General features: G+C 41.0%; 1 protein-coding gene across 2 annotated transcripts in view; it reads right to left on the bottom strand.

Moving 5' to 3' along the window:
• Nucleotides 1–22616, bottom strand: part of LOC124777175 — a 141299-nt gene that overhangs the window by 55968 nt on the left and 62715 nt on the right. For both annotated transcript variants that reach the window (XM_047252484.1, XM_047252483.1), the window contains exons 7-8: nucleotides 11395–11855; nucleotides 10182–10435 (exon numbers count right to left, since the gene is read on the bottom strand). In XM_047252484.1, coding sequence (XP_047108440.1) covers nucleotides 10182–10435; nucleotides 11395–11855 — 715 coding nt within the window. The remainder of the gene's footprint in view (nucleotides 1–10181; nucleotides 10436–11394; nucleotides 11856–22616) is intronic.

Here is a 22616-nt window from a genome sequence, read left to right as displayed (position 1 = left end):
AATACGCCAGTCACTACTCTTGATGAACTGTGGTATCGCGTTGAAGCTGCATGGGCGGCTGTGCCTGTACACACCATCCAAGCTCTGTTTGACTCAATGCCCAGGCCTATCAAGGCCATTATTACGGCCAGAGGTGGTTGTTCTGGGTCAGGATCTATGCACCCAAATTGCATGAAACTGTAATCACTTGTCAGTTCTAGTATAATATATTTGTCCAATGAATACCCATTTATCATCTGCATTTCTTCTTGGTGTAGCAACTTTAATGGCCAGTAGTGTAAATGAAACATTGTGACCTAACATTTTGTGTAACTGGGTACATTTCCTCAGAAAAAAATTTCAACAAGTCAACTGCAATGCATTTTGCTGCTCTTGTAAACAGCTGTTGTGTTGCTGATCTGAGCTCATTCATACTATCCTTTACTTCAGCACATGCTTGCAAAATACGAGCCCCACCATGTGCGAATGAAGTGTGCACTGAAATGGTCAGTAAAGAGAACACTAAGCAGCTTAATGTCACTTTGGTTGTAACTGCATGTGAGTGCCGGAGAAGACGGGCATGCAACTGACACCTGTGATTTTCAAGCAACTGTATGCCAGATACAGTTAAGAAAAGGGCATATGTTCACTGGACGTTTTTTACTTGAAATCACCAGTACTGTCACTCCTCAAAGACTGGACATTTCCTCCTGACTTACTCTGTATAATTGCTGCTTTGGAGCACTCATGACGGGACTGTCACAATTACCTGTCAGGGATTAATTTGCTGATAAATATGGCTACATTCCACAGAGATGTATCCTCTCCCAGATTATGAAGTGTTCAGTATGCACCTGCAGTCATGAAGATGTTACAAACTCACTAACTGTTCTGGACTCTTTTGACATTGTGCGGATTGTTATTCTTGAGTGAATGATAAAACTGCACTCCTTAAATTTATTTAGTTTGGTTAGCAATTTTGCCATGTTGCTTCTGGTTGATCTGCACGTATTGCACTTTATGTTGATCATAGTGTGACAGTGCTCTATGTTGGTAACCTTTTCCCACATTTAGTGCCAAGTAAGATGCCAAATTCGTGACAAGCATCTTTTTTTTATTGTGTTGTGATCATTTTGATATAACTGAAAAAACAGTAGACATAACAATAAGAAGCATGGAATCAGTAGCAAGAGAGACATCTGTAACAAGTGACACAACAACAGCAAGAGGAATGATTTCAGTAACTAATGGCACTGCAACGAAGTTAGCAACAGCTGCAACAGTTTTGATGAATCCAAGGAAACTTGAGATATGCATCAGCATTACTTCCTGCTCTTCAGGCAGGGTTACAAATACCTGATACAAGTTTAAATTTTCTTCAGTTGTCACATTTAGGAGTTGGTCCATAAATTAAGTCCACTCATAGATGTGAGTAGTTGGTCAGCTGATGACATCTTTAATTTGACAGATCAACAGTTTTGAAAAAGAAACAAAATAAGTCACTGTCTGTTTAAAGTTCAGCCAGTACCAGAAAAACAGTGACTTACCTGCAACGCCTTAACTGTCAGTACAGTTTTCTACGTGCAAAGTGTGTTGGGTTTTATGACAAACCTTTCATCATCATGGATGTGGTTGTTCATCTAGCTTCTACCCAGTTCATTTGGGCAGTCAGTAAATGAATCAGATCCAACTTTAGGTGAGATGATGAATACCAGTAAATAATTCAAGGAGACTTTGGCTGCACTATAAAGATTTGACGATGAGTTGAGAGCATCGAAGGTGGATGAGAAATGGTGCAGTGTGCAACAGTCATTTTATGACAAAACCTCATCGTCATCCTCAACGTTCACAGCACCTTCACTTTCCCATAATGTAATGACATGCTGTAGTTCATCTGCAATACCAAAAATTATGGAGGAAAGTGAAGAGAATAAGTGCAACATTTCTCTCAATCAGTATATGTGGCATTTTCTGCAACAAGTGACCACCCCTTTCTCAACATCATCTGAGCAAAATGTGTGAATGTTAATACGCAACATCATGTTCAGCCAAGGAAATCTTGTTCGGAATGTCATAGTCACAGCCAAAAGAACACCACCCTTATGCTTGCAATAAAGAAAGAACCTTTAGTAGTTGTTTCTCTTGGTCAACCAGGTCTCTGTATAGCACACCTTATCACTTTGCAGCATTATGTTGATCAAGTTAATGCCAACCTAAGTAATGTTGACTAATGCACACAGCCTGATGAAGAAACTGAAGGGCCCAGAGGAGGAGAAGAAAACAAAATTAAATTTCGTGAATTAAGAGTGTGTGTAATGTTATTTGTCACCAAAAAATCAAGCCAAATTTATAAAGAACTTGGGAATATGAGCCCACATATCAGTATGATGTTGCACCCCTCTGGCCTGGATGCATACATTGACTTGTTTGAGAAGGGTGTCATAAAGGAGTTGTACGTCTCCTGAGGCAAGCTGGCCCATAGCTGTTGTAACTGGTGCTTGATATCACGAATACTGAGAAAAAGTCTGAGCTGGTCTCTCATATGTTTCTATCAGGGACACACATGGGTATTTTGCTGGCATTGAGAGTACCTCAACATCACGCAGATAGTTTATAGACAGTTAACAATATCTTTGGCCTCTCCATACAGCTTTTCGTGGTATCTGCTTGTGGTTGCCAGTACTTGATGCAGAATTAAAACACCTCAACAATGCATAGCTCAAGAATGTTTATTCATTTGATGAGGTAAAAAGAGCATTAACACCACTGCACAAAAATCATAGTGACGCACAAGTACATGTGAAATTGAAAGTTTCCTGCCTTTCAATGAGAATGTTGCTGACCACATAAGAACAATCTTGACAAAACAGAATGTTGCAGTAATCTACAAACCCACCAGAAGATACGGAATAACATAAAATCGGCCACAGATGCTAGCAAATTGCTGGAAAAAGTGGGAATATACAGGATTCCATGTAGCTGTGGGGGAGGTAAATGTGGGTACTACAAAAAGAATGCACAAAAATTGACTAGAAGAGTGCAAGGGAAACTGCAGAAGGGGAGAGACTGACAGATCACCAGTTGTGGATCATGCTCTGCAGTCAGGAGACCACCCCATTCATTTTTATAGAACTCAAGTACTGTCAACTGCAAGCGGATGCCATGAAAGGCTATACAGAGGGGCCATATAGATTGTTAAACACACCATGAATTTCAATTAGCATGGAGGAGGGTGTGAAATTGTATGATATCTGGGTCCTGGTGCTGAAGAAGATGTGTCTGAGTCTTCCACCATGGGGGGATAGCAACAGCAGACGATGGCAACCGACAACAGCCAACTGCAGCCAGGTATTTAAAGCATACGTGGTATCACGTCATTGTGCCGGAGAATGCTTGAACAGAATGTTGTTGCAGTCACTTGTGACCCAGGGTGTGAATCGGACAAAATTGATAATGTTCCTCTTCAAACTGTTCCTCTTGAAAATGTCCTCCACAGATGGGAACGAAATGTTGGGTTTGAACATGAAATTCATCAAGCCATGGCATAGTAGCCCAGAAAATTTTATTAATTTCATTAAGTCTGGCTGTGAAAGTTTACATTTTACAATCAACCTGGGACTTTGTGAACTGCAATATGCAGCTGATAAAATCTATTGCACAAAATTCTTTTGGCTATGAGCATAGTCAACCTGTTGGCAGTTTCTTCAAATTCTTAATTAAGAGTAGAAAAAGTATTGGGAGCCAAACCACCCATGTGCACAAATATGTAAAAATTACTTGACGCCAAGTCCAGCATCCTCACATAAAAATGTGGCATTAGAGTCAAGAGACTGTAACAGTTGTTTTTCCTGGTTAAAAATACATTTTCTCCCAGGTGAAAACACACTTTTTCTGTGTTAATTGATAGTATACTTTCCCTCAGAACTGTAAAACTTACCACGCCTTTGAATGGATAGTGGCATAGAATTTCTCGGCACTTTACAAAATGAAACTCGGGGGAAAAAACACATTTTGGAACAATCTCTGATATGCAGCAACAAGTATGCTGCATATTTTTGTACAGGAGTATAAATTCAAATTCCACCAACAGGAAAAGATAATGGTTTAAGTTAGTATACACAGTGTTGCTACAAGGAAAGCAAAGCCTTTGCATATAATATTTGTCTTGAAGATTAATAAGTTACAGGAGAAGCTAAGCTTTCACATATAATGTTGATCTGTTTAGCGCATGTTACACTTTAACATACATCACACAAAAGCATCAGTAAAATTTTTAATACCGACATAAATCTCTGATATTATGGGCTAGAAATTCTTCTAAATGGCTCATCATCAAAGAGTTGATTTTTAAGTGAGAGCAAACGCTCTGTGATTTAAGAAATTCATCATACGTTCTTGCACACAGTTCATCTCACGTAAAAGGAAATTTACTTTGAAAATAACACTCTTCAAACCACAATTCACAATATTTTCCTGCGACCTGTTAGAAATAGATTCATTTCAGCAGTTGTCAGAGAGTGCCAGATACGAGGCGTCCCCACGCTCGCACAGCTATGGTGACGTAGGAAACCTGTATGTTCATAAGTGTAAAACATTAAAAGGTCTTTCTTACAATATGTCATAAAAGAAACAAGACCTCTGAGGATACTCCAAGAGCATCAGAATTTCGTGAATCATACTAAAATGCATAGTTCGCCTTAAAGCGCACATTCGTATGTTCAGATATCCAATGACATAGTCCTTGACCTGATATTAAGCTTTACAGTATGGTTTTCGGGACGTACATTTTCTGGAGTACCAGTACTGTATTATCTCATGTTTGGTTCTTTATTATGGCACAATGCCATATGTGCTAGAAGATGAAAATGTGCACTTGAAATGCAGCAAACAGGTGAAACTAGCCAATAGTGTGGAATTAAACACTTCGTTTCAAATAAATTTACTGCCTCAGCAGGAAAGTTTAATAAAGGCTAAATTTCTTTAGCAAACCGATAAAAATAAGTTTATTGTTCTGCGAGATGATTAATGCTTGACTGTGAGAAAGGTGGAAATAAAATAAAATCTGAAACTAGTAATATATTTTAGCCTTCCGTAATTATGTGAATGTATTTTAATTCACCTGATAGCTACCAGCCACAGCAATCAGTCTTGTTTTCATTTGACGTGAGAGCAGTAAACAAAGAGGAAACAGAAAAATCACTAAATGTAAACACGGGTCGCGGAGAGACAATCCCCCCCCACATACACACCATTATAACTCAGACTGCTCTGGGCACCACGTCGTCAAAAAAAGACTTTTCAAAAAGAAGTTCATCTTGTAGTGCACATCTTTATGAAGAGTCCGATACATAAAACATATATCTTCGAGGAAGTGTAAGACAAGTTATTTGGTCTTTATTGTGCTGAAGTGCAGTACCACGCCTCTTCAAACAACATTCTTCTACCGCACGTCACTGTATTTCGCTCTGTGGAACTCAAACGTGTATATTTTGCAATGGATACCATCAAACTATTTCAGGACTGTGGAAATTAAAATGTCCTGTAGTGCCTCTCCTGCTCCCAGTTGGCTGGTTTGACATCCTGCCCCTCTAAAAAATAAAAATAAAAATCGCAATTAATACTGGATGGGATTATTTGTAACCGGGAGAACAAGAACTCTTCAGAAAATCTGGACTCTTTACTGCCTATTATTAGCTAATAACTTGCTCTTCTGTGTGACATAAAATTAAATATAGGATACCTACAACCAGTAAAGATAAGAGCCAGGCAAGACAGTACACATTTCTTCAATCTTTAGGTCCTAGCGATTTTTCTCTCTAGCCTTGCTGTAGCTTTACATGGTGTGCTTTCCTTTCTGCAAAAGAACTATTACCTCATCAAAGTTCATCAAGCGTTTTGCTGCATGAAAAATAGAAATGTTGTCATCTAATACTGAAAAAGCTGTTAATACGAATAGTACCCAAGACTGGTGTGGTTTCTTGATCCGATTACGTCTATTTCGTCACTGTGTGCTGGATAAAACAAAATAGGCCTTTCTAATATTACAGCAATTGTAACACACACCAAATAAGCGCAACTGTTTTGGCAATGATGATTATTTTTATAGTATGACATTATAATTCATAAAGTACCAATACGAAATACCTATTTGGCCTACTACAATCAAAAAGCTTTATGTTAGGAAACAGTTTAACATTTCATTCATACGCTCCAATTTCTCATGCACGAGACTGAAAAGTAGTGGAACGAAATTTTTGTATAAATTTGGAATCGTCATATTCTTCCATAATTTGTGTGATGTCCCCGTTTCTTCTCCTTCCTCGTTCTAACAAACAATCTTGTCATCACTAATTCTGTAACTATTCCTACCACTGTCAAAACTCATTCTCCGGTTAACTTTATAATCCTACCACAATCACCAGTTTAGTTATCCAGTGATTATTCTCTGGTTAAGCGTTATTATGTGTTCGTACAATGTGTTCTCTGCGCTACTCCCACAATGGAACTTAAGCGGCTGCTAGCTGGGGACTACAACTGGCCCTGTCTAGTGCAGCGATCTGGCCAAAAATTTTCATCAGAATTTCACTTTCTTGGATACACCGGGAAGATAATACATAATTTTTCTTACCTGTTATTCCCATTAGTCGTTTATTTCCACTCTAGTAGTCTGAAACTATGGATTTCACTAGTAATTATAACAACACTGAACATCTGCAAACCGAATCAACCACATAAACAAGCAGCAGTTGGCATTCACCGTTTTGTCTGCTGGAAAGTTCATTTCTAGATGCAAAGAGGATTCCCCTGCCAGAGACATCATGTACACTATGCACACATTCAAAAATCAACTTATAATTCATTTAGAAATCAACTTAGAATGTGTTCAAAAATGTCCAAAAATCAGCAGGAGTGAGTTTCAAAATCAAATGAATAATCAATAGACCAACATGTGCAGGATGCTAGGTGCTTTTTGAAACAAGGTTTTTTCCCTCAAGAATATAAATTTGTCCCCTCCCCCCCGAAACTGCCGACTGGTTCAAATAGCCCGGTTTGCAAGTCCGCCCCCCCCCCCCCCCCACCCCTCCCCTCACCAGTAGATCCAGGCCTGCTGTGCACACATGAATCTGGCAGCTTTGGTACACCAGTAAAATTTTTCCTGGTACCCCATGTAGCTGGTTGCTGCTACTGCTGCTTACACAGCCAACAGCCACATTTCTGTAGCCAGAAGTGGGAGAAGGTATTACTCATATCAATTCAACTGTGCGTGTGCATGAACCCACTTGTAACTGCTTAAATGAATCTAATGTAAACAGTTGTGACATCACGCTCATTGGAGGCAATTTGTTGTCATGAAGCATTGCATAGTCTTTCTAAAGCTTTTGACACATTTTGCTGTTGGCAGACGCTTGTACGCGTACTGTTATTTTATATGGCGCATTTCCTTCACAATTTAAGTTTTATTTTCATTTTTTTCTCTCGTTCATGTTTTAATGCTGCAGTATTATTCTGCAGTAGTGGGATACAGTAAAATCCTTTGTTAGGGTACCCGTTCTTACCAGTCAAAATTACAAAAATTTAACTGAAAACTAAAACAACAAGAAATTCCCAGAATTCTAAAATATTCCCAGGTTTTTCCCGGTTTTCTCCCAGATGAAAAAATCCCTGGATTTATCCTGGATCTCCTGGGTCTTATATACCCTGTCCTGAATGTGGGAAATCACTAATGTCAAAACAATCCTCCTTAAAACAAGAAAATCAATTTATTGCCGTGTTCTTAAATTTCACATGTTCAGTTGCATAAACTCTATTTTTTCTTCTCTTTATTCCCACATTTCAGTTATAAATCTTTCAGCCATCTTCAGAGTAAACTGACAACTGAAGCTACAGCAGTCGCCACGTTAGGTGTTACAAACAAAACCTAAGGTGGAAATAAGGAACAAGGCAGAAGACACAAAGAGATTTAAATCCAAGGCTTTCCCTCCATATGTGGTAACCCTGTCAGCAATAATAGGATGGATCTTCAGTCTGTCAGCTCCTTCTGAAGATGCTGCTGTGGGTCCAAAATTTGATAGCTAGGCAACTGTGCCACAAAAACAAAAATGCATATGACAGTATGTCTGTAATGTAATAATGAACAACTGCAGAACATTGTTACACAGAAACATACATTGTTAGAATAAATGAAATAATGATGACTACCATCTCTGCAGGAATCATCTCAAATTATCTCAAAAGTTGAATGCACTCTGCACAACAAACTACAAGATAACGGATCAAAACTATACAGACCTCCAAATATCCCACAAACAGGGTATTTTGAGAAAATAAGCCAATAGGCGCAAAAGAAAATTTGAGGTATTGGCTCTTGAATGTGTTATGTGTGTGACACACACATTAGTAAAATTCTGATGTTCATAACATACAACTACATGTCACTATAAGGTTTGTGGCGCAACATCAAAAACAACACACAACTGGCTGTGACAATTCCATTGCGGAGTTCCACAGAGGAGCATTGTGGATAAAAAAAGAGAGCCATTCAAGCCACAGAGAGTAGGTCAATGATCTCAACAAAAAAATTGTTTACTCAGTAAAATCTGAGAATGTCTAAAGGAAGATACATCAACAAGCATCTGTTGACTTGCCTATGAAATTCCACACTCCAAAGATAAAAGTGTGGAGGGTGGTGGAACAGTAACTACAACCCTACCACAACCAGAGTGCAAGGAATGTGATCAACTGACTTTGAAACCTGAGCTCAGTCCCATCAATACGTTATCCAGTGTAGTGGTGCAGTGCTGAACTACTTACAATTGTATTGTTCATGAATGAGGCCTCATTCATCTGTGATGGTGTTATCAACTAGCATAAGATCCAAGTGAAGGATGAAAGTCCACATGCCATGCTCATTTCATACCACCAGCAATTATTCCTCTATTGACTTACAGGCTGGGATTGTATAAGATTAATTAATAGGACCTTATACTGCCATCGCATTTGAATCGTTCACATTACCTACCCTTCATTTGAAATACGTTACTGCAATTGTTGGAAACTGTACCTCTTCTTGTCTGTAAGAGGATATGTTTCATCATGATGGTATGAGAATTTCAATAGCAAGTATCTTCATGGTCAGATTGAAAAGGGAGAGGGCAGGGAGGGGGTCATGTCCCATAGCCAAAAAGAATGCTAGATCTTAGTCATAGTCTGTATTTTTCTTCCCATGAGTTACATGATGGCATCTGTGCACAAAACTTCAATAGAAATTAGAAAGGAACTGGCTGGTAGATCCTAGCTGCCCGTCTCATTGTTCAACAGGCAACACGAACATTTAAAAGAAAGCAGGAAAATTTTGTGCACCATTATAATGCAGGTATTGAGACTGGCGCTCATCATTTTAACAGTTGTTATAAGCATAAATTGTTGCTGCAAATTAATGCTATTAATTACATTTATAACAAGTTAGTAATTACAAACTCCTTTAAGTATCTCTGTTATAATGAAATTTTAAAAACTAGGGCACACTTTATATCCCGAGTCGAGAAGAAACTGCCGTAGTCACGAATTTGTAATCCTGACAATTTTATGCATATGTTGATGTTAATATAGATCTGATCACAAACATGCTTTTTACCAAGAAGTATGTAAAAACAAAATACAAATAAATAGAGGTCATGGCACACAATACGATTGATCTCCTATTTATCACATCAGTAACAGTCAGAAATAAGTAGTCTATTATTTATTTTAAAAGACTGCTTTGTTTTGACTTAATCAGTAGCACCAGTTTCATAAAATGATAAGTTGTTCTTGAATCCCTCTGCATATTATAACTGAGAATTTCCTATGAGTAACTCACCTAAAAATTATTTGCAGTACAGACCTGACTGTTGTGCACCCAAACAAATTTGTGTGTATGTATGTGTTTGTTTGTGTTTCTATCGACCTGCCAGCGCTTTCGTATGGTAAGTCACATAATCTTAAATCACAACAGAAAAAAAGGTTTATGAATTGTGAAAAGCAATGTTTGATACAAATAAAACCACTGAACTTTATGAAAATTTGGTAATTATTACTTTCCTAAAATGTGATGTTCCCAATATTTAGGTATTGTTATTAAACATAAATCAAAAAGTAAATTCCTTAAGAAATTGTTTGCTTAAAAAATTCAAATTTAACAAGAAAACAGTAACTTTTATTACCTTATAAAGTGCTTGCAACACTGCTGTGCCAATTTCCCATGCAGAGCCACATTCACTGTTCTCCAACAGGACATCCAAGTTCTCAGTGAGCTGCCGCTCCTCTATAGAGCCACTCATCATTTGCAATGCTAAACTTGATAGTAGCTGTTGCCGAAGGTGAGTACAATGAGGGGCTAAACTCAGTGCATTTACACGGAGTATAATATGATTCAGTCGCAAATGACAGCCTATGTTGCTCACATTTTCCAACAAACCTGCAACATGGCAAACCTAAAAATGTTTCAGTTACTTGCTTCAAATTGATGCAAGTGTGATAATGTATCTCTCTCTCTCTATCTATCTGACATGCACACACACACACACACACACACACACACACAAACACACACACACAGGTTCGAAGGAACTATCATAACATTTGCCTAAATGATTAAGGAAATCAGAAAATTTAAATCTGGATGGCTAGTTAGGGATCGAAGCCGTTGTACTTCCAGTCCAGTGTTTTAGTTTATATTAGAAGGAACCCACTTGTGATGACAAGCATGTGAGGCTTTTCAAATTTGAAGTGGATCTATCATTAGTACCTAGGTTTGTGCCTTCTGCAGGAAAGTAATGGTCGGACTTTTTATCACGTTGCAGTTTTAACTATTTTCTATATAGTACTTTCCATTTGACACAAAGTATTGGGAGAACTTGACAGTACTGCAGATGTAAAATCAGTTTTCTCCCAACTGTTTTTTCTGGTCCAATGGAAGTGTGGTCTTAAGTGATCGATACCTTTTATTTAATTTAGAGACTGTAACATAATACAAGACAAAAATTGTGTTCCAGTTGTGTGTGTGTGTGTGTGTGTGTGTGTGTGTGTGTGTGTGTGTGTGTGTGTGTGTGTGTGTGCGGCTCAGCATCTCCGCTATATGGTGAGTCGTAATTTTCCTTTTCATAATATTGTTACATTCTATTCAGGATTTTCCATTGTTTGAAGAGAAAAATTATTACTACTTCGAACAAAAATTTCTAATCCATGTTGTTACTAGCAGAAACTTTGACAAATTACTATGCTGATAGACAATAACCTGTTTAATTTCTTTCAAATCCCTATACACAACATAAGTATAGAGTTATAAATAATTTAAGCTCTCTGAAGAAACTCAAAATTAAAATTACTGCAATAACTTCTGATATAAATATATCAAGCAATCTCATTTATACTCACCAATAAGTATCTCACAACAAGTCTCCTTCAGAAGTTTGTCTTCTGCAGCAGTAGGGCGATAAATCTTCTCTGTGGCAAGCAATATGGCAATGGTACTCAGTAAAACAATGCTCTGGACTTCTTTACACATATTAAGCAAGGGAAACTTTTGTAACACTTTCAGGTACAGATGGCACAAATCTACATTGTAAATCAAACCATTTGTCAATGCAGGCACTGTTTCTTGTTCAGTTTCACAGTAAGCATTTATTAATGCTGCCATTTTTGCCACTGTCTCTGCAAAACTACTTGAATCAGTTTCTGGAACACAGCAAAGAGGATCAATCTTGGAGAGTACATCTCTTGCCAGTTTCAAAGAGAGAATTGCAGCACCACTGTCAGGCTCAGCTTTTCTCTTAACTTTCACAAAACACTTGCGAGTTTTTATTAATACAGCCCAGAGCAAGGTCAATATAAATGGTCTGGAAAAGAAAAATGTAAAAATCATTTAAAATATAATCAGGTAGTACTATCAGTTCATGCAACAATAGTCAAATTAACATTAAATGTCAGTGTGTTGGAGAAAATTATTCCATTAGACTTATCATATTATATTTAGTGATTTTCTCAACTCTTCTACAGGCAGATATCCTAAATAACTTCTTCTAAATAGGAAGGATAAAACAGGAAGGGGAGAAAAAAAATCCATACCTCTATGTGTTTGTCACTAAGCTAGTGGTTTCTCATTGCTGCATACAGCTTCACTTCTAATTTGGTGGTGTAGTAACAGTAAATAACAAAGCAACATTGCACTATAGACGAGTGTTCCTCCGAGAAGCATAGGAAGAAAGTGCCCATGAAAGTATAAGACTTGGTGAATTCCTAGTTAACTCATTGGTGAGTTTCACAATAACATGGCTTGCCATTACACAAACTACACACAAATTATGAACATTTAACAGAAAGTGCACAAACAAGGATTCTAATAGCAAAGTAGTTCATGATGCACAGAATACGTTCATTACAAATAAATCATCAATAGTGAAATCTAATACTACCAAAATACAGCACTCCTTCACAGTAGAGTTAAGATGGAAAGAAATGACGAGAAATTAAATAAGGAAAATAAAATTATCTTCAAGAGAACTAATTCCAACATAGGAAACACTTTTGGTGGAATGATACTGAGTAAACACCCATTTGCACATACACTCAGGGCAGGGAGGGAGGGAAAGAGGGAACAAGAAAACTGAAATTTCTCTACAAAACAAAACTTGCAAGATATCATCCACTGGGCCTCTGTTTTATCAAAGGTAATAGACAAATGACATTTAACACTCAAGAACTGATGTTCAGAATCAACAAACACAACTTTATATCTCAATTCTCAAAAAAGTGCATGTGGAACTACAGGAGGAATCATAAAATCAACAAGTCCAAATTCCAAATAGGGTATCACCAGAATTATGCAGAATGTTTGGGAAATGCAACAAATTTCAGTAATAATATAATTCGGGTTTGTCATCAACAAGAAAGTCTGCAACTCTAGTGACAGTGAATCATTATTCTAAAGTCTGGAACACATATGATTTAGATGTTGGAAAATGTAAAATCCTTCAGTGCATAGGAGAAAGTGCAAATCGTTTCAAATAAAAATGAAAGTAAATAACACAAACAAGCAAAAATTCACATTTAAAATGAATACAGTAATCATAACAGGCAGAAGTATATGGAAATTAAGACATAAATTTCTCCCTTTTCACAGATGATCTAGCAATCTTCTTTCAATTTTATTCAAAAAAGCAGCAGAATCCATGATAAAATTAGGTGATAAAGAGTAAAAGAAATTTGCAGTACATGGTAAATTATAACACCTGAATGTCAGTATGCATTAGAAACATTTTGAATGGAAAAAGTACGTAATGTATTACATGGAAAATTTTTGAATCAAAATTCATAATAAAATGGGTGGAACTAAGAAGCAACCATACTAGTATTAAAATTTTGTAAGTATATCACAGCTCACTGCACAACAAATATTTAAATTCATCTTCAATGCTAATAAGCAAACATATGAGTGACTTATTTATTATTTCTGTGTCTTTTGGAATGGTGATCAGCCAGGTCATCACATTCTACATGTTGTCTTCTCTTGACTCAAATCTTGTTGCTTTCAAAGGCATTTTCAGTTTGATGAAACACCCAAAAGTCATACAGCTACAACATGGTGGTAGGGAGCCTGACTAATGATGCATACATTGTTTGGTGAGGAAAGTCTAAATCATATACATAGAATGGCCAGGTGCATTACCACGGTGGAGCTGCTAAGTTGTTGCTGCCCACAGATCTGGCAATTTGCACTGCACAGCATCACAAAGGTGATGAAAACTCTCTGGTAGTGTTCCTTTGGGATGGGTTGGCCTTGGGGGTGTGTAATCACGACGGACCACCCCTGTGAGTCGAAGAAAATAGTTAACATGATAGGGAAGTTGGATATTTCCACTGTAACGATGTTCAGAAAGCTGGGGTTACTGTTTGCACTGTCAGCATATCATGTGCCATTTACAGGCAGTATGGCTTCTACTTCCTTGCCAGCAGTTACAGTATGAATTTTGTGGACTATCTGCTCATGCACAAATCATTGATCACAATTGAATGTATCTACCCAACGCTTCCCCGAATGTCATTTGCAAGTTCTTACAATGTGAAACAATGATCTTCCATGAGTAAAGTCCACACTTGCTCAATGACATGATCATTTTGGCTTGTTGAGGGTCCACTTGATGCGCAGTCATCTTTGAAGCCATTGTACCTTTGTGTTGCTCATGGCATTGCTCTGAATGCTTGTTGAATCTTGTAGGAAAGAAGAAGGTTCAATACTTTTTCAACACACCTCATATGTTACTACATGCAGTATTGTTACTGTTATATCTATGAGGTTCATAGCAACCAAACACAGAATACTAGCAGCCGAAGAGTTCCAACTTCTACAGACTCAGAAATAATGAGCCCAGTGATGAACAGAAGTGCAACAAACAGCAAGTTAAAGCAATCTTTGTCATTGCTGCAGGAAGTAAAAATGATCGAACAGAAGTTTTTTGTTCAGAATGACAGTATATGCTAGTCACTCGTTTTTGCTTCCTACAGTAATGACAAAGATCACCTTAACTTACTATTTACAATTATGGAAAGGACAGATTACTACTCAATGTAAAGATGAAACACTGGGCACAGACAGGCACAATGAAAAGACTGTTACACAAACCTTTCATCACAAAAGAAAAACACCTATGCATTCACACATCAAGCTCACATCCCACATACATGACTGCTATCTCTGCTCAGGCTCAGTCTGGTCTGAGCAACGATAGTGGTCAGATGTGTGTGAGGTGTGCTTGATGTGTGAATGCGTGTGTGTTTTTCTTTTGTGATGAAGGGTTTTTCCAAATGCTTAATGTGTACCAGTCTTTTCATTATGCCTACTGCAATTCAATGTGGCATCTTTATGGTGAGTACCAACCTACTCTTTCCACCGTGCACCTGATCATGCATGGACAGAGCTGGTCATAGTGTCATGACACCAAGCCATCAGAGGTGTGCATGATGCAAAGTCAGCGGCCAAGGCAGTGACTGACAACCATCGGTATCCACTTAGGGCACCGGCCAAACCCATGGGCCCAGGCAGCAGAGCCCAGATGGAACTGCTGTGAGCAAATAAAACAGCATATGGGACTGGTGGCCATGAAGAAGCTCCTCTGGGCTACTATTGCCAACTGGAATGAATCTATATAAACTCAAGAACCTATTGAGAGCTTCCTCAGCAGAAGATTGAGTGATATATTTTTTCATCTGAGTTTTTCACCTTTCCATTGGGCTAGGGGTGAAAGGGAGGGGCCGTAACATGCCAGATACCACTCTCTGTACAAATACCTTGAGACACTAACTGCGAGTCATTGTCAGTCGCAAGGAGATATGGCAATTATTCTAGGGAAGAAAATATTTGAGGGAGCTGTGGCCATAGCTGCTGAGGACATGGAAGAGCAGCAAACCATATGAGGAAATTTTGAGAAAGCATCAACTACAACAAGCTGAAAGGAGTTAAGGAAGAGACATGTAAAATCAGCATGAATGCACTCCCAGGGGCGCTGGGGTGTGGACATGGGTAAAGAGAGGCCTGTGGTGCCGCTTGATGGGTGGTACACTGTGGGCAGACTGTCACAATGTGCATGATCTCATTGTCAATATCTGGCCAAAACACAGTGGCAGGCTAGTAATTTGTATGAGAAACACCCCAATGGTTCTGATGGAAAAGGTGCACGATGTCCTGCCAAAGACAGATGGGATCACAATCCTGGGTGCCGACTCTTCAGTAGCCAACACCATCAAGAACTGGGAGGCAGAGGTGGAGAGCATCCACATTAGCATGTTGTGCTGTGGGTCAGAAATTAATCTTATAGTTATAGTGGGACAAAAACAGAGCCCAGCACTGCAGGCAATGGGCTGTTTTGTCCGGTAAAAATGCCAAAGAACTGAAAGAGAAACCAGAGGTTTATAATCATAATGGAACAAAACTTAGGACCATACAGGGATACATGCAATTTTTTGAGCATGTACACAATAGCAAGGGCTGCTTTTTCTCTCTGCAAGTAGCACTATTGCAACTGATTCAGATTTTTGGAAGTGTACGCAATCGGGCATTCGGAACTGTCTGCATATTTGTGCTCGAGAGACCCAAGGCCATACTAGCAAGTGTCTGTGGCCAAATAAAATGTTGGCCTAGTTGGAAGGTAACAAAGCAATGTGCCAGGTTTTTTTTCCTTAATTGGGTAAAAGCACATTCACAAGTGTGTGGCCAGTGAAAACTAACACCTTTAAGTAAGAGAGCATGAAGTGGCTGTGCCAATGCGGCTGCACCAGGAAGATATTTATGGTAGTATGGAATTTTTCTGAGAAAGGCTTGCAACTCTTTGATATTGGTAGAATGTGGCGAAGCTGTAATGACATTGACATTGACATTGACAAGAAGGCATGAAGACTTGACACCAGCACCTCAGACTTCAAAACCAAGATAAACGATAGATGGGCAAAAAAATGTGATTTGTCCAAGTTACATTTCAAACCAGCAGCCTGTAGCATCATGAACAAGGCAAAAAGGTCCTGCAAACTTTCATCTGTTGAGAACCCGAGGTCCCAATATTGTCCAGGTAGTTAACCCTTAGCTTCCCAGATCATTTTCTGTTCTCTCTCCGCACACTGTCTCAAACTGAAAAAAGGTGACATTAATACTACACAAAAAATGTATTCAAATAAATTTTAAAGTTTATTTTTATGGAAAAAACACATTTAAACAAAACATTGTACAAAATGAACACAATTATACATGATAAATTTAATGCTATGGAAACCCAAATACCCTGTACTCTTTTACTTTTTGCTATATTTTTATTGTTTATTATACATGCAATAATTAAAACATAAAAAAACTCCCACAAAACATTCAAAAAATGAAAATTACACAAGTAATTTTCAAATTTTTAGTTTTCTCCTCAGAGTTTTTCTTTGCACTTGGAAATTTTTGTAGAGAAATCTAATTAGACTGCAGTCTTGCAACAATGACAAATATGTCTTTCTCTTCTTTTTTGGGTCACAGGTGGAGCATGTTTTGCATGTTTCCAATCATTCTACAATGACTTCTATTCTTAGTTCTGCTACACCCAAAACACGGTGAATAGATAAACGAAGCTCATGGGCTATGTGACAGTTGACTCACTTTTTACCTGTAGTGTTACCAACAAGTTTGCAAGCTGCTTCAGAAATTTAAACCAGCTCACCCAAACTTTGTATGAACTGTGAAGGACAAACACATTCACTCCACTAATGTCCAACATATGGAAAAATAATGCCATTAGCCATTATTGGAAAAGGCTTCGATGACCAGCGATATGTGTGGTGTCACCGCCAGACACCACACTTGCTAGGTGGTAGCTTAAATCGGCCGCGGTCCATTTAGTACATGTCGGACCCGCGTGTCGCCACTGTGTGATCGCAGACCGAGCGCCACCACAAGGCAGGTCTCGAGATACGGAATAGCACTCGCCCCAGTTGTACGACGACTTTGCTAGCGACTATACGGACGAAGCCTTTGCTCTCATTTGCCGAGAGACAGTTAGAATAGCCTTCAGCTAAGTCCATGGCTACGACCTAGCAAGGCGCCATTAGCATTACATAGTTTGATAGTTATCGTATGAAATGTCTCATCAAGAACGTTGTAAGCCAACAAAGAATAAAAGTTAAGTATTCGAGGAGCTCCATACTTTTCTTATTAGAATTCACTACTTATCCTGTTCCAGAATTCACGCCCGTCTGCGTTAGATAGCGTGCATTTCGGCCTCCTATATCTACAAGGTGTTGGCACATTCGCCAACACATCATTGGCGACGAGGGAAACATGTTCTTTCTAATTGCTTACATTTACTTGTGTCATGGCTTCGCCAGATGTACTGTCCGAATTTTATCGCTTGCAGAATCAGCAAACGCAGGCGTTAGTGGATGCCCTTGGACAGCTCGTCCAGGGTCAACGTGCCATTCAAACCGATGCGGCAGCCGCCGCTTCATCGCTGCCGCCGCCACAACTCGCAGTTGCACCGCAGTTTCGCCAGTTTGACCAAACCCACGAGACCTGGACTGAGTGGTCACGCCAGTTTGGATTTCATCTCGCCGCCTACAGAATTCAAGGTAACGAGCGGCAGCCTCACTTATTGTCTTGTGTCGGTGTGCAAACGTACCGTGTGATAGTGAAATTGTTTCCCCGATGCGACGTAGCAACTCTGTCCTACGATGAAATTTTGTCAGCATTGGACGCCTATTTCAAGGGAACAGTTAATGTAGTTGCAAAAAGGTATACGTTTTTTCGTACAAAACGTACGGTCGGTCAAACTAATAGGGAGTGGGTTGCAACTTTGCAAGGCCTTACTAGGGATTGTGCGTTTGAATGTGACTGTGGCCTTCCTTATTCAGATACAATGGTACGTGATGCAATAGCACAGAACGTTTCTGATGTTCGCATACGGGAGCAAATTTTGAAACTCGTTAATCCCTCTCTTCAACAAGTGATAGACATATTGGATAGACAGGACACGCTTGACTTTGCACAGGAATCTTTTGAAACTTCGCCAGCAGTGTGTAACATTAACCGGCCCGCCGGGCGCGCTGTGCGGCCTGGTCAACTGCCCTCACGCACGTCCACACAGCTGCCGCCACGCTCTAATCCAGGTGTGCCGCGCCAGCATACAAATGCAGTGAAATCATGCCCGCGGTGTGCTACTCGACATTCGCGTGAACATTGCTCGTCACGCCAAGCTATTTGCTTTTTCTGTAATAGGAAAGGACATGTTCAAAGTGTTTGCCAGAAAAAGCTCAGATCAGACAATCACAACCATTCCAGGCCCTTTGCTTTGTGCCGGAATCGAACCAAGGACACTCAGGCTCGTGGACCTTCGCCCATGGACATTCATGTAGTTAATTCCGCTTCGTCCAGTGCCACTTTCTCTAACAGTGACTGTGTTCATCCCATAACTACAGTGCGTCGACGTCGCCGGAAATCACGTCAATTAACAAGTGGTTCTGTACCAGTATCAGTTCAAATTGCACGAGACGGTCGCTCTTGTCGTCAGCAAGACAATAAACTTTTTGTAGATTTGGACTTAAATGGCAAGGTCGTACCATTCCAGCTCGATACCGGAGCTGCAGTTTCATTGCTCAATCATGACACGTACAAACAACTGGGCAAACCTCCGTTGCGTGCCGCAACTGTTAAGCTCGCTACATATTATGGACAGCAGATCCCTGTGTTAGGACAGTGCACTCTTCTTGCAACATACAAGGGACAAACAAAACTTGTGTCATTTTACGTTCTTCGTTCTTCTACTGCAGTGAACTTGTTTGGTTTAGATTTATTTCAATTGTTTAACATGTCTATCGTAAATCAGGTCCTATCAGTGAATCAGACTGTGCCTTCGGACAGTGTTTCTCGCTTATGTGAAGAATTTGCAGACATTTTTGCACCGGGCTTAGGTTGCGCTAAAAACTATGAAGCACATTTGGAACTGAAAGTAAACGCGCAACCGAAATTTTTCCGAGCGCGCAATGTTCCCCACGCATTGCGTGATGAGGTCGCAAGAACATTAAATGATTTACAATCACAAGGTGTAATTGAACGTGTGCAAGCTTCTCTCTGGGCCTTGCCCTTAGTAATTTTGCCAAAACCTTCCGGAAAATTGAGACTTTGCGTGGACTTCAAGGCCACAGTGAATCCACAATTAGTGACTGCTACTTTTCCTTTGCCCCGCCCGGAAGATCTTTTTGATAAACTGTGCCCGGGAAAATATTTTTCAAAGTTGGACCTAGCCGATGCGTACTTGCAAATACCGGTGGACGACGAATCCCAGCGCGTATTGGTGGTTAACACGCATCTTGGATTGTACAGGTTCAAAAGACTGCTATTTGGGTGTGCATCCGCCCCTGCATTGTTTCAGCAATATTTACAACTATTTGTGCGTCGGTCCCTACTGCAGCAAACTATCTGGACGATATAGTGATCTCCGGACAGACAGAAGAAGATCATCTTGCGAACCTACGGACATTATTTCAGGTCTTGCGACAAAATGGTCTTCGCTTGAGGAAGGACAAATGTGTGTTTTTTGCTCGTGACTTACCATACCTGGGACATGTCATCAATGCCCAAGGCATACATCCGAGTCCAGAGCACCTCCGTGCCATACAAGATTTGCCTTCACCACAAAATGTGAAGCAGCTACAGAGTGTGTTGGGTAAAATTAACTATTATCATCGCTTTCTGCGCAATGCCTCTTCCATTTCAGCTCCGCTTCATAGCTTACGCCGTAAGGGTGTTCCGTTCGTCTGGACGACGGAATGCGAACGCGCCTTTCGCCAGTTGAAATCGGCGTTGCTTTCTAATACTTGCCTTACGCCATTCGATCCCCAGAAACCCCTTTTGTTGATGGTAGATGCATCGGATTTCGGGATCGGTGCTGTGCTTGCGCACAAAGTTGGCTCGCATGATCACCCTATTGCCTTTGCGTCAAAATTGCTCTCGTCTGCGCAAAGAAATTATTCACAGATAGAGAAAGAAGCTTTGGCTCTCACAAACCTTTGACATCGCTTTTTCATCCGAACAAGCCTGTACCTCCGCGTACAGCGCAGAAATTCATTCCCTGGTCTATTTTCCTCTCGCAGTACCGCTACGATATCTTGTATCGGTCCACTGCTAAGCACGGAAATGCCGATGCGTTGTCCCGTTTGCCGGTTGCTGAGGATAAAGCATTCGATTCTTCCGAACTTGCTTGCATGTTCATTGACTCGGAAACCGATGAAGTGGTCGAATCGTTTCCGATTGATTTTCATCGTGTGGCTACCGTCACAGCTGCTGACCCTGTCCTTGCTACTGTTTTGCGTTTTGTTGCTATGCAATGGCCTTTGTCACAGTCTCGGATCGAGGATCCGTTGGTTCGCCGATTTTTTGCTCACAAGGAGAGACTTTTTGTACGACGTGGTGTTTTGTTGTTGTGTTCTGATAATGATCAGTCCAGAGTCGTGGTCCCACGTTCGTTACAGTCCTCTGTTTTACGGCTTCTTCACCAAGGACATTGGGGTATAGTGCGAACGAAACAACTTGCTCGTCAGCACTGTACTTGGTTCGGAATCGATGCTGTGATTACGAATATGTGTTCTTCTTGCATGGCGTGTGCCGAACAACAATCCGCACCGCCGCGGAAAGTCTTTGCATGGCCAAAAGCCACTTCCCCTTGGCAACGCTTGCACATCAATTTTGCTGGTCCATTCTGGAATGCTAGATGGTTGGTTGTGGTAGATGCCTTCAGTAGTTTTCCTTTTGTTGTCCGGATGTCTTCCACGATGTCAACTGCCACCATCCACGTGTTGTCTGCTATCTTTTGCATTGAAGGTCTTCTGCAGACTATTGTTTCCGACAATGGCCCACAATTCATGTCCGCAGAATTTCAGTCATTCTGCCAGGCCAATGGTATTCAACATCTGACACCCGCGCCGTTTTCGCCTCAGTCAAATGGTGCCGCTGAACGATTGGTCCTGACTTTCAAGTCACAGATGTTGAAGTTGAAAGAGTCGTATTCTTGGGAGGACGTGTTGTTGCTCTTTTTGTCATCGTATCGCTCTCAGCCCCAAGATGGTCGCTCGCCGGCTGAGTTGCTCCACGGTTGTCCTCATCGAACCTTGATGTCTTTGCTGCATCCGCCGTATCAGGTTCCTGTGCAGCGGCAGACTCCTGCTTTTGCTCCAGGCGACGTTGTATTCCATTGCAACTTTCGAGGTTCACGGCGTTGGCTCGCAGGGCGCATTCTTCGCTGCCTCGGCCGCGCGATTTATTTGGTTTTGGGGGCCTCTGGTGAGGTGCGTCGGCATCTCAATCAGCTGCGCCTCTGTCGTCGCACGGGTTCTGCCGCTCCCCGTCTGCTTTCAGCGACGGTGCCGTCCGGTCAGCGCCCTGGGGACCCATCTACTGGCTCGCCTCATCCCCAGGTGTTACCGACGATGCCTTCCATTTTGCCCCATGGCGACGCGCCGCCGCAGCCGCCTGTTTTCCCGCCGGCGCCGCCCGCATTCGATGCTTCGCTGCAGCCGCCAAGCGCCTCCCTGGGTAACGCGCCGCCGATCGCTTCCCGTGACCAGCCGTCCTCCGCCATGGAACTCTTGCCCGCTCTGGACCCCATGACATCATCGCGCGTCGGGTACCCCGACGCAATGGAGGTCGACCCTTCGGCCCCTCCTGTCCCTTTAAGGGCGCATACACCGTATGTTGACGTGCACCCTGGACTAGGTTTTCAGGTGTTTCCTAGCTCCCCTCGGACCGAATGGCCGGGTGTGGGTGGCACAGCCTCGCCTGTTGTTAGGCTCCCCACCTCATCGCTTACGTCACCATGGTGTCCTCCCCACGGCGGGCGGAAGCCTTATAACACGACCGTTCGCCGATTTGCAGGGGAGGAATGTGGTGTCACCGCCAGACACCACACTTGCTAGGTGGTAGCTTAAATCGGCCGCGGTCCATTTAGTACATGTCGGACCCGCGTGTCGCCACTGTGTGATCGCAGACCGAGCGCCACCACAAGGCAGGTCTCGAGATACGGAATAGCACTCGCCCCAGTTGTACGACGACTTTGCTAGCGACTATACGGACGAAGCCTTTGCTC

The sequence above is a fragment of the Schistocerca piceifrons genome, chromosome 2 (assembly GCF_021461385.2).
Source record: "Schistocerca piceifrons isolate TAMUIC-IGC-003096 chromosome 2, iqSchPice1.1, whole genome shotgun sequence".
Taxonomy (NCBI): domain Eukaryota; kingdom Metazoa; phylum Arthropoda; class Insecta; order Orthoptera; family Acrididae; genus Schistocerca; species Schistocerca piceifrons.
This window is presented reverse-complemented; position numbering and strand designations above follow the sequence as displayed.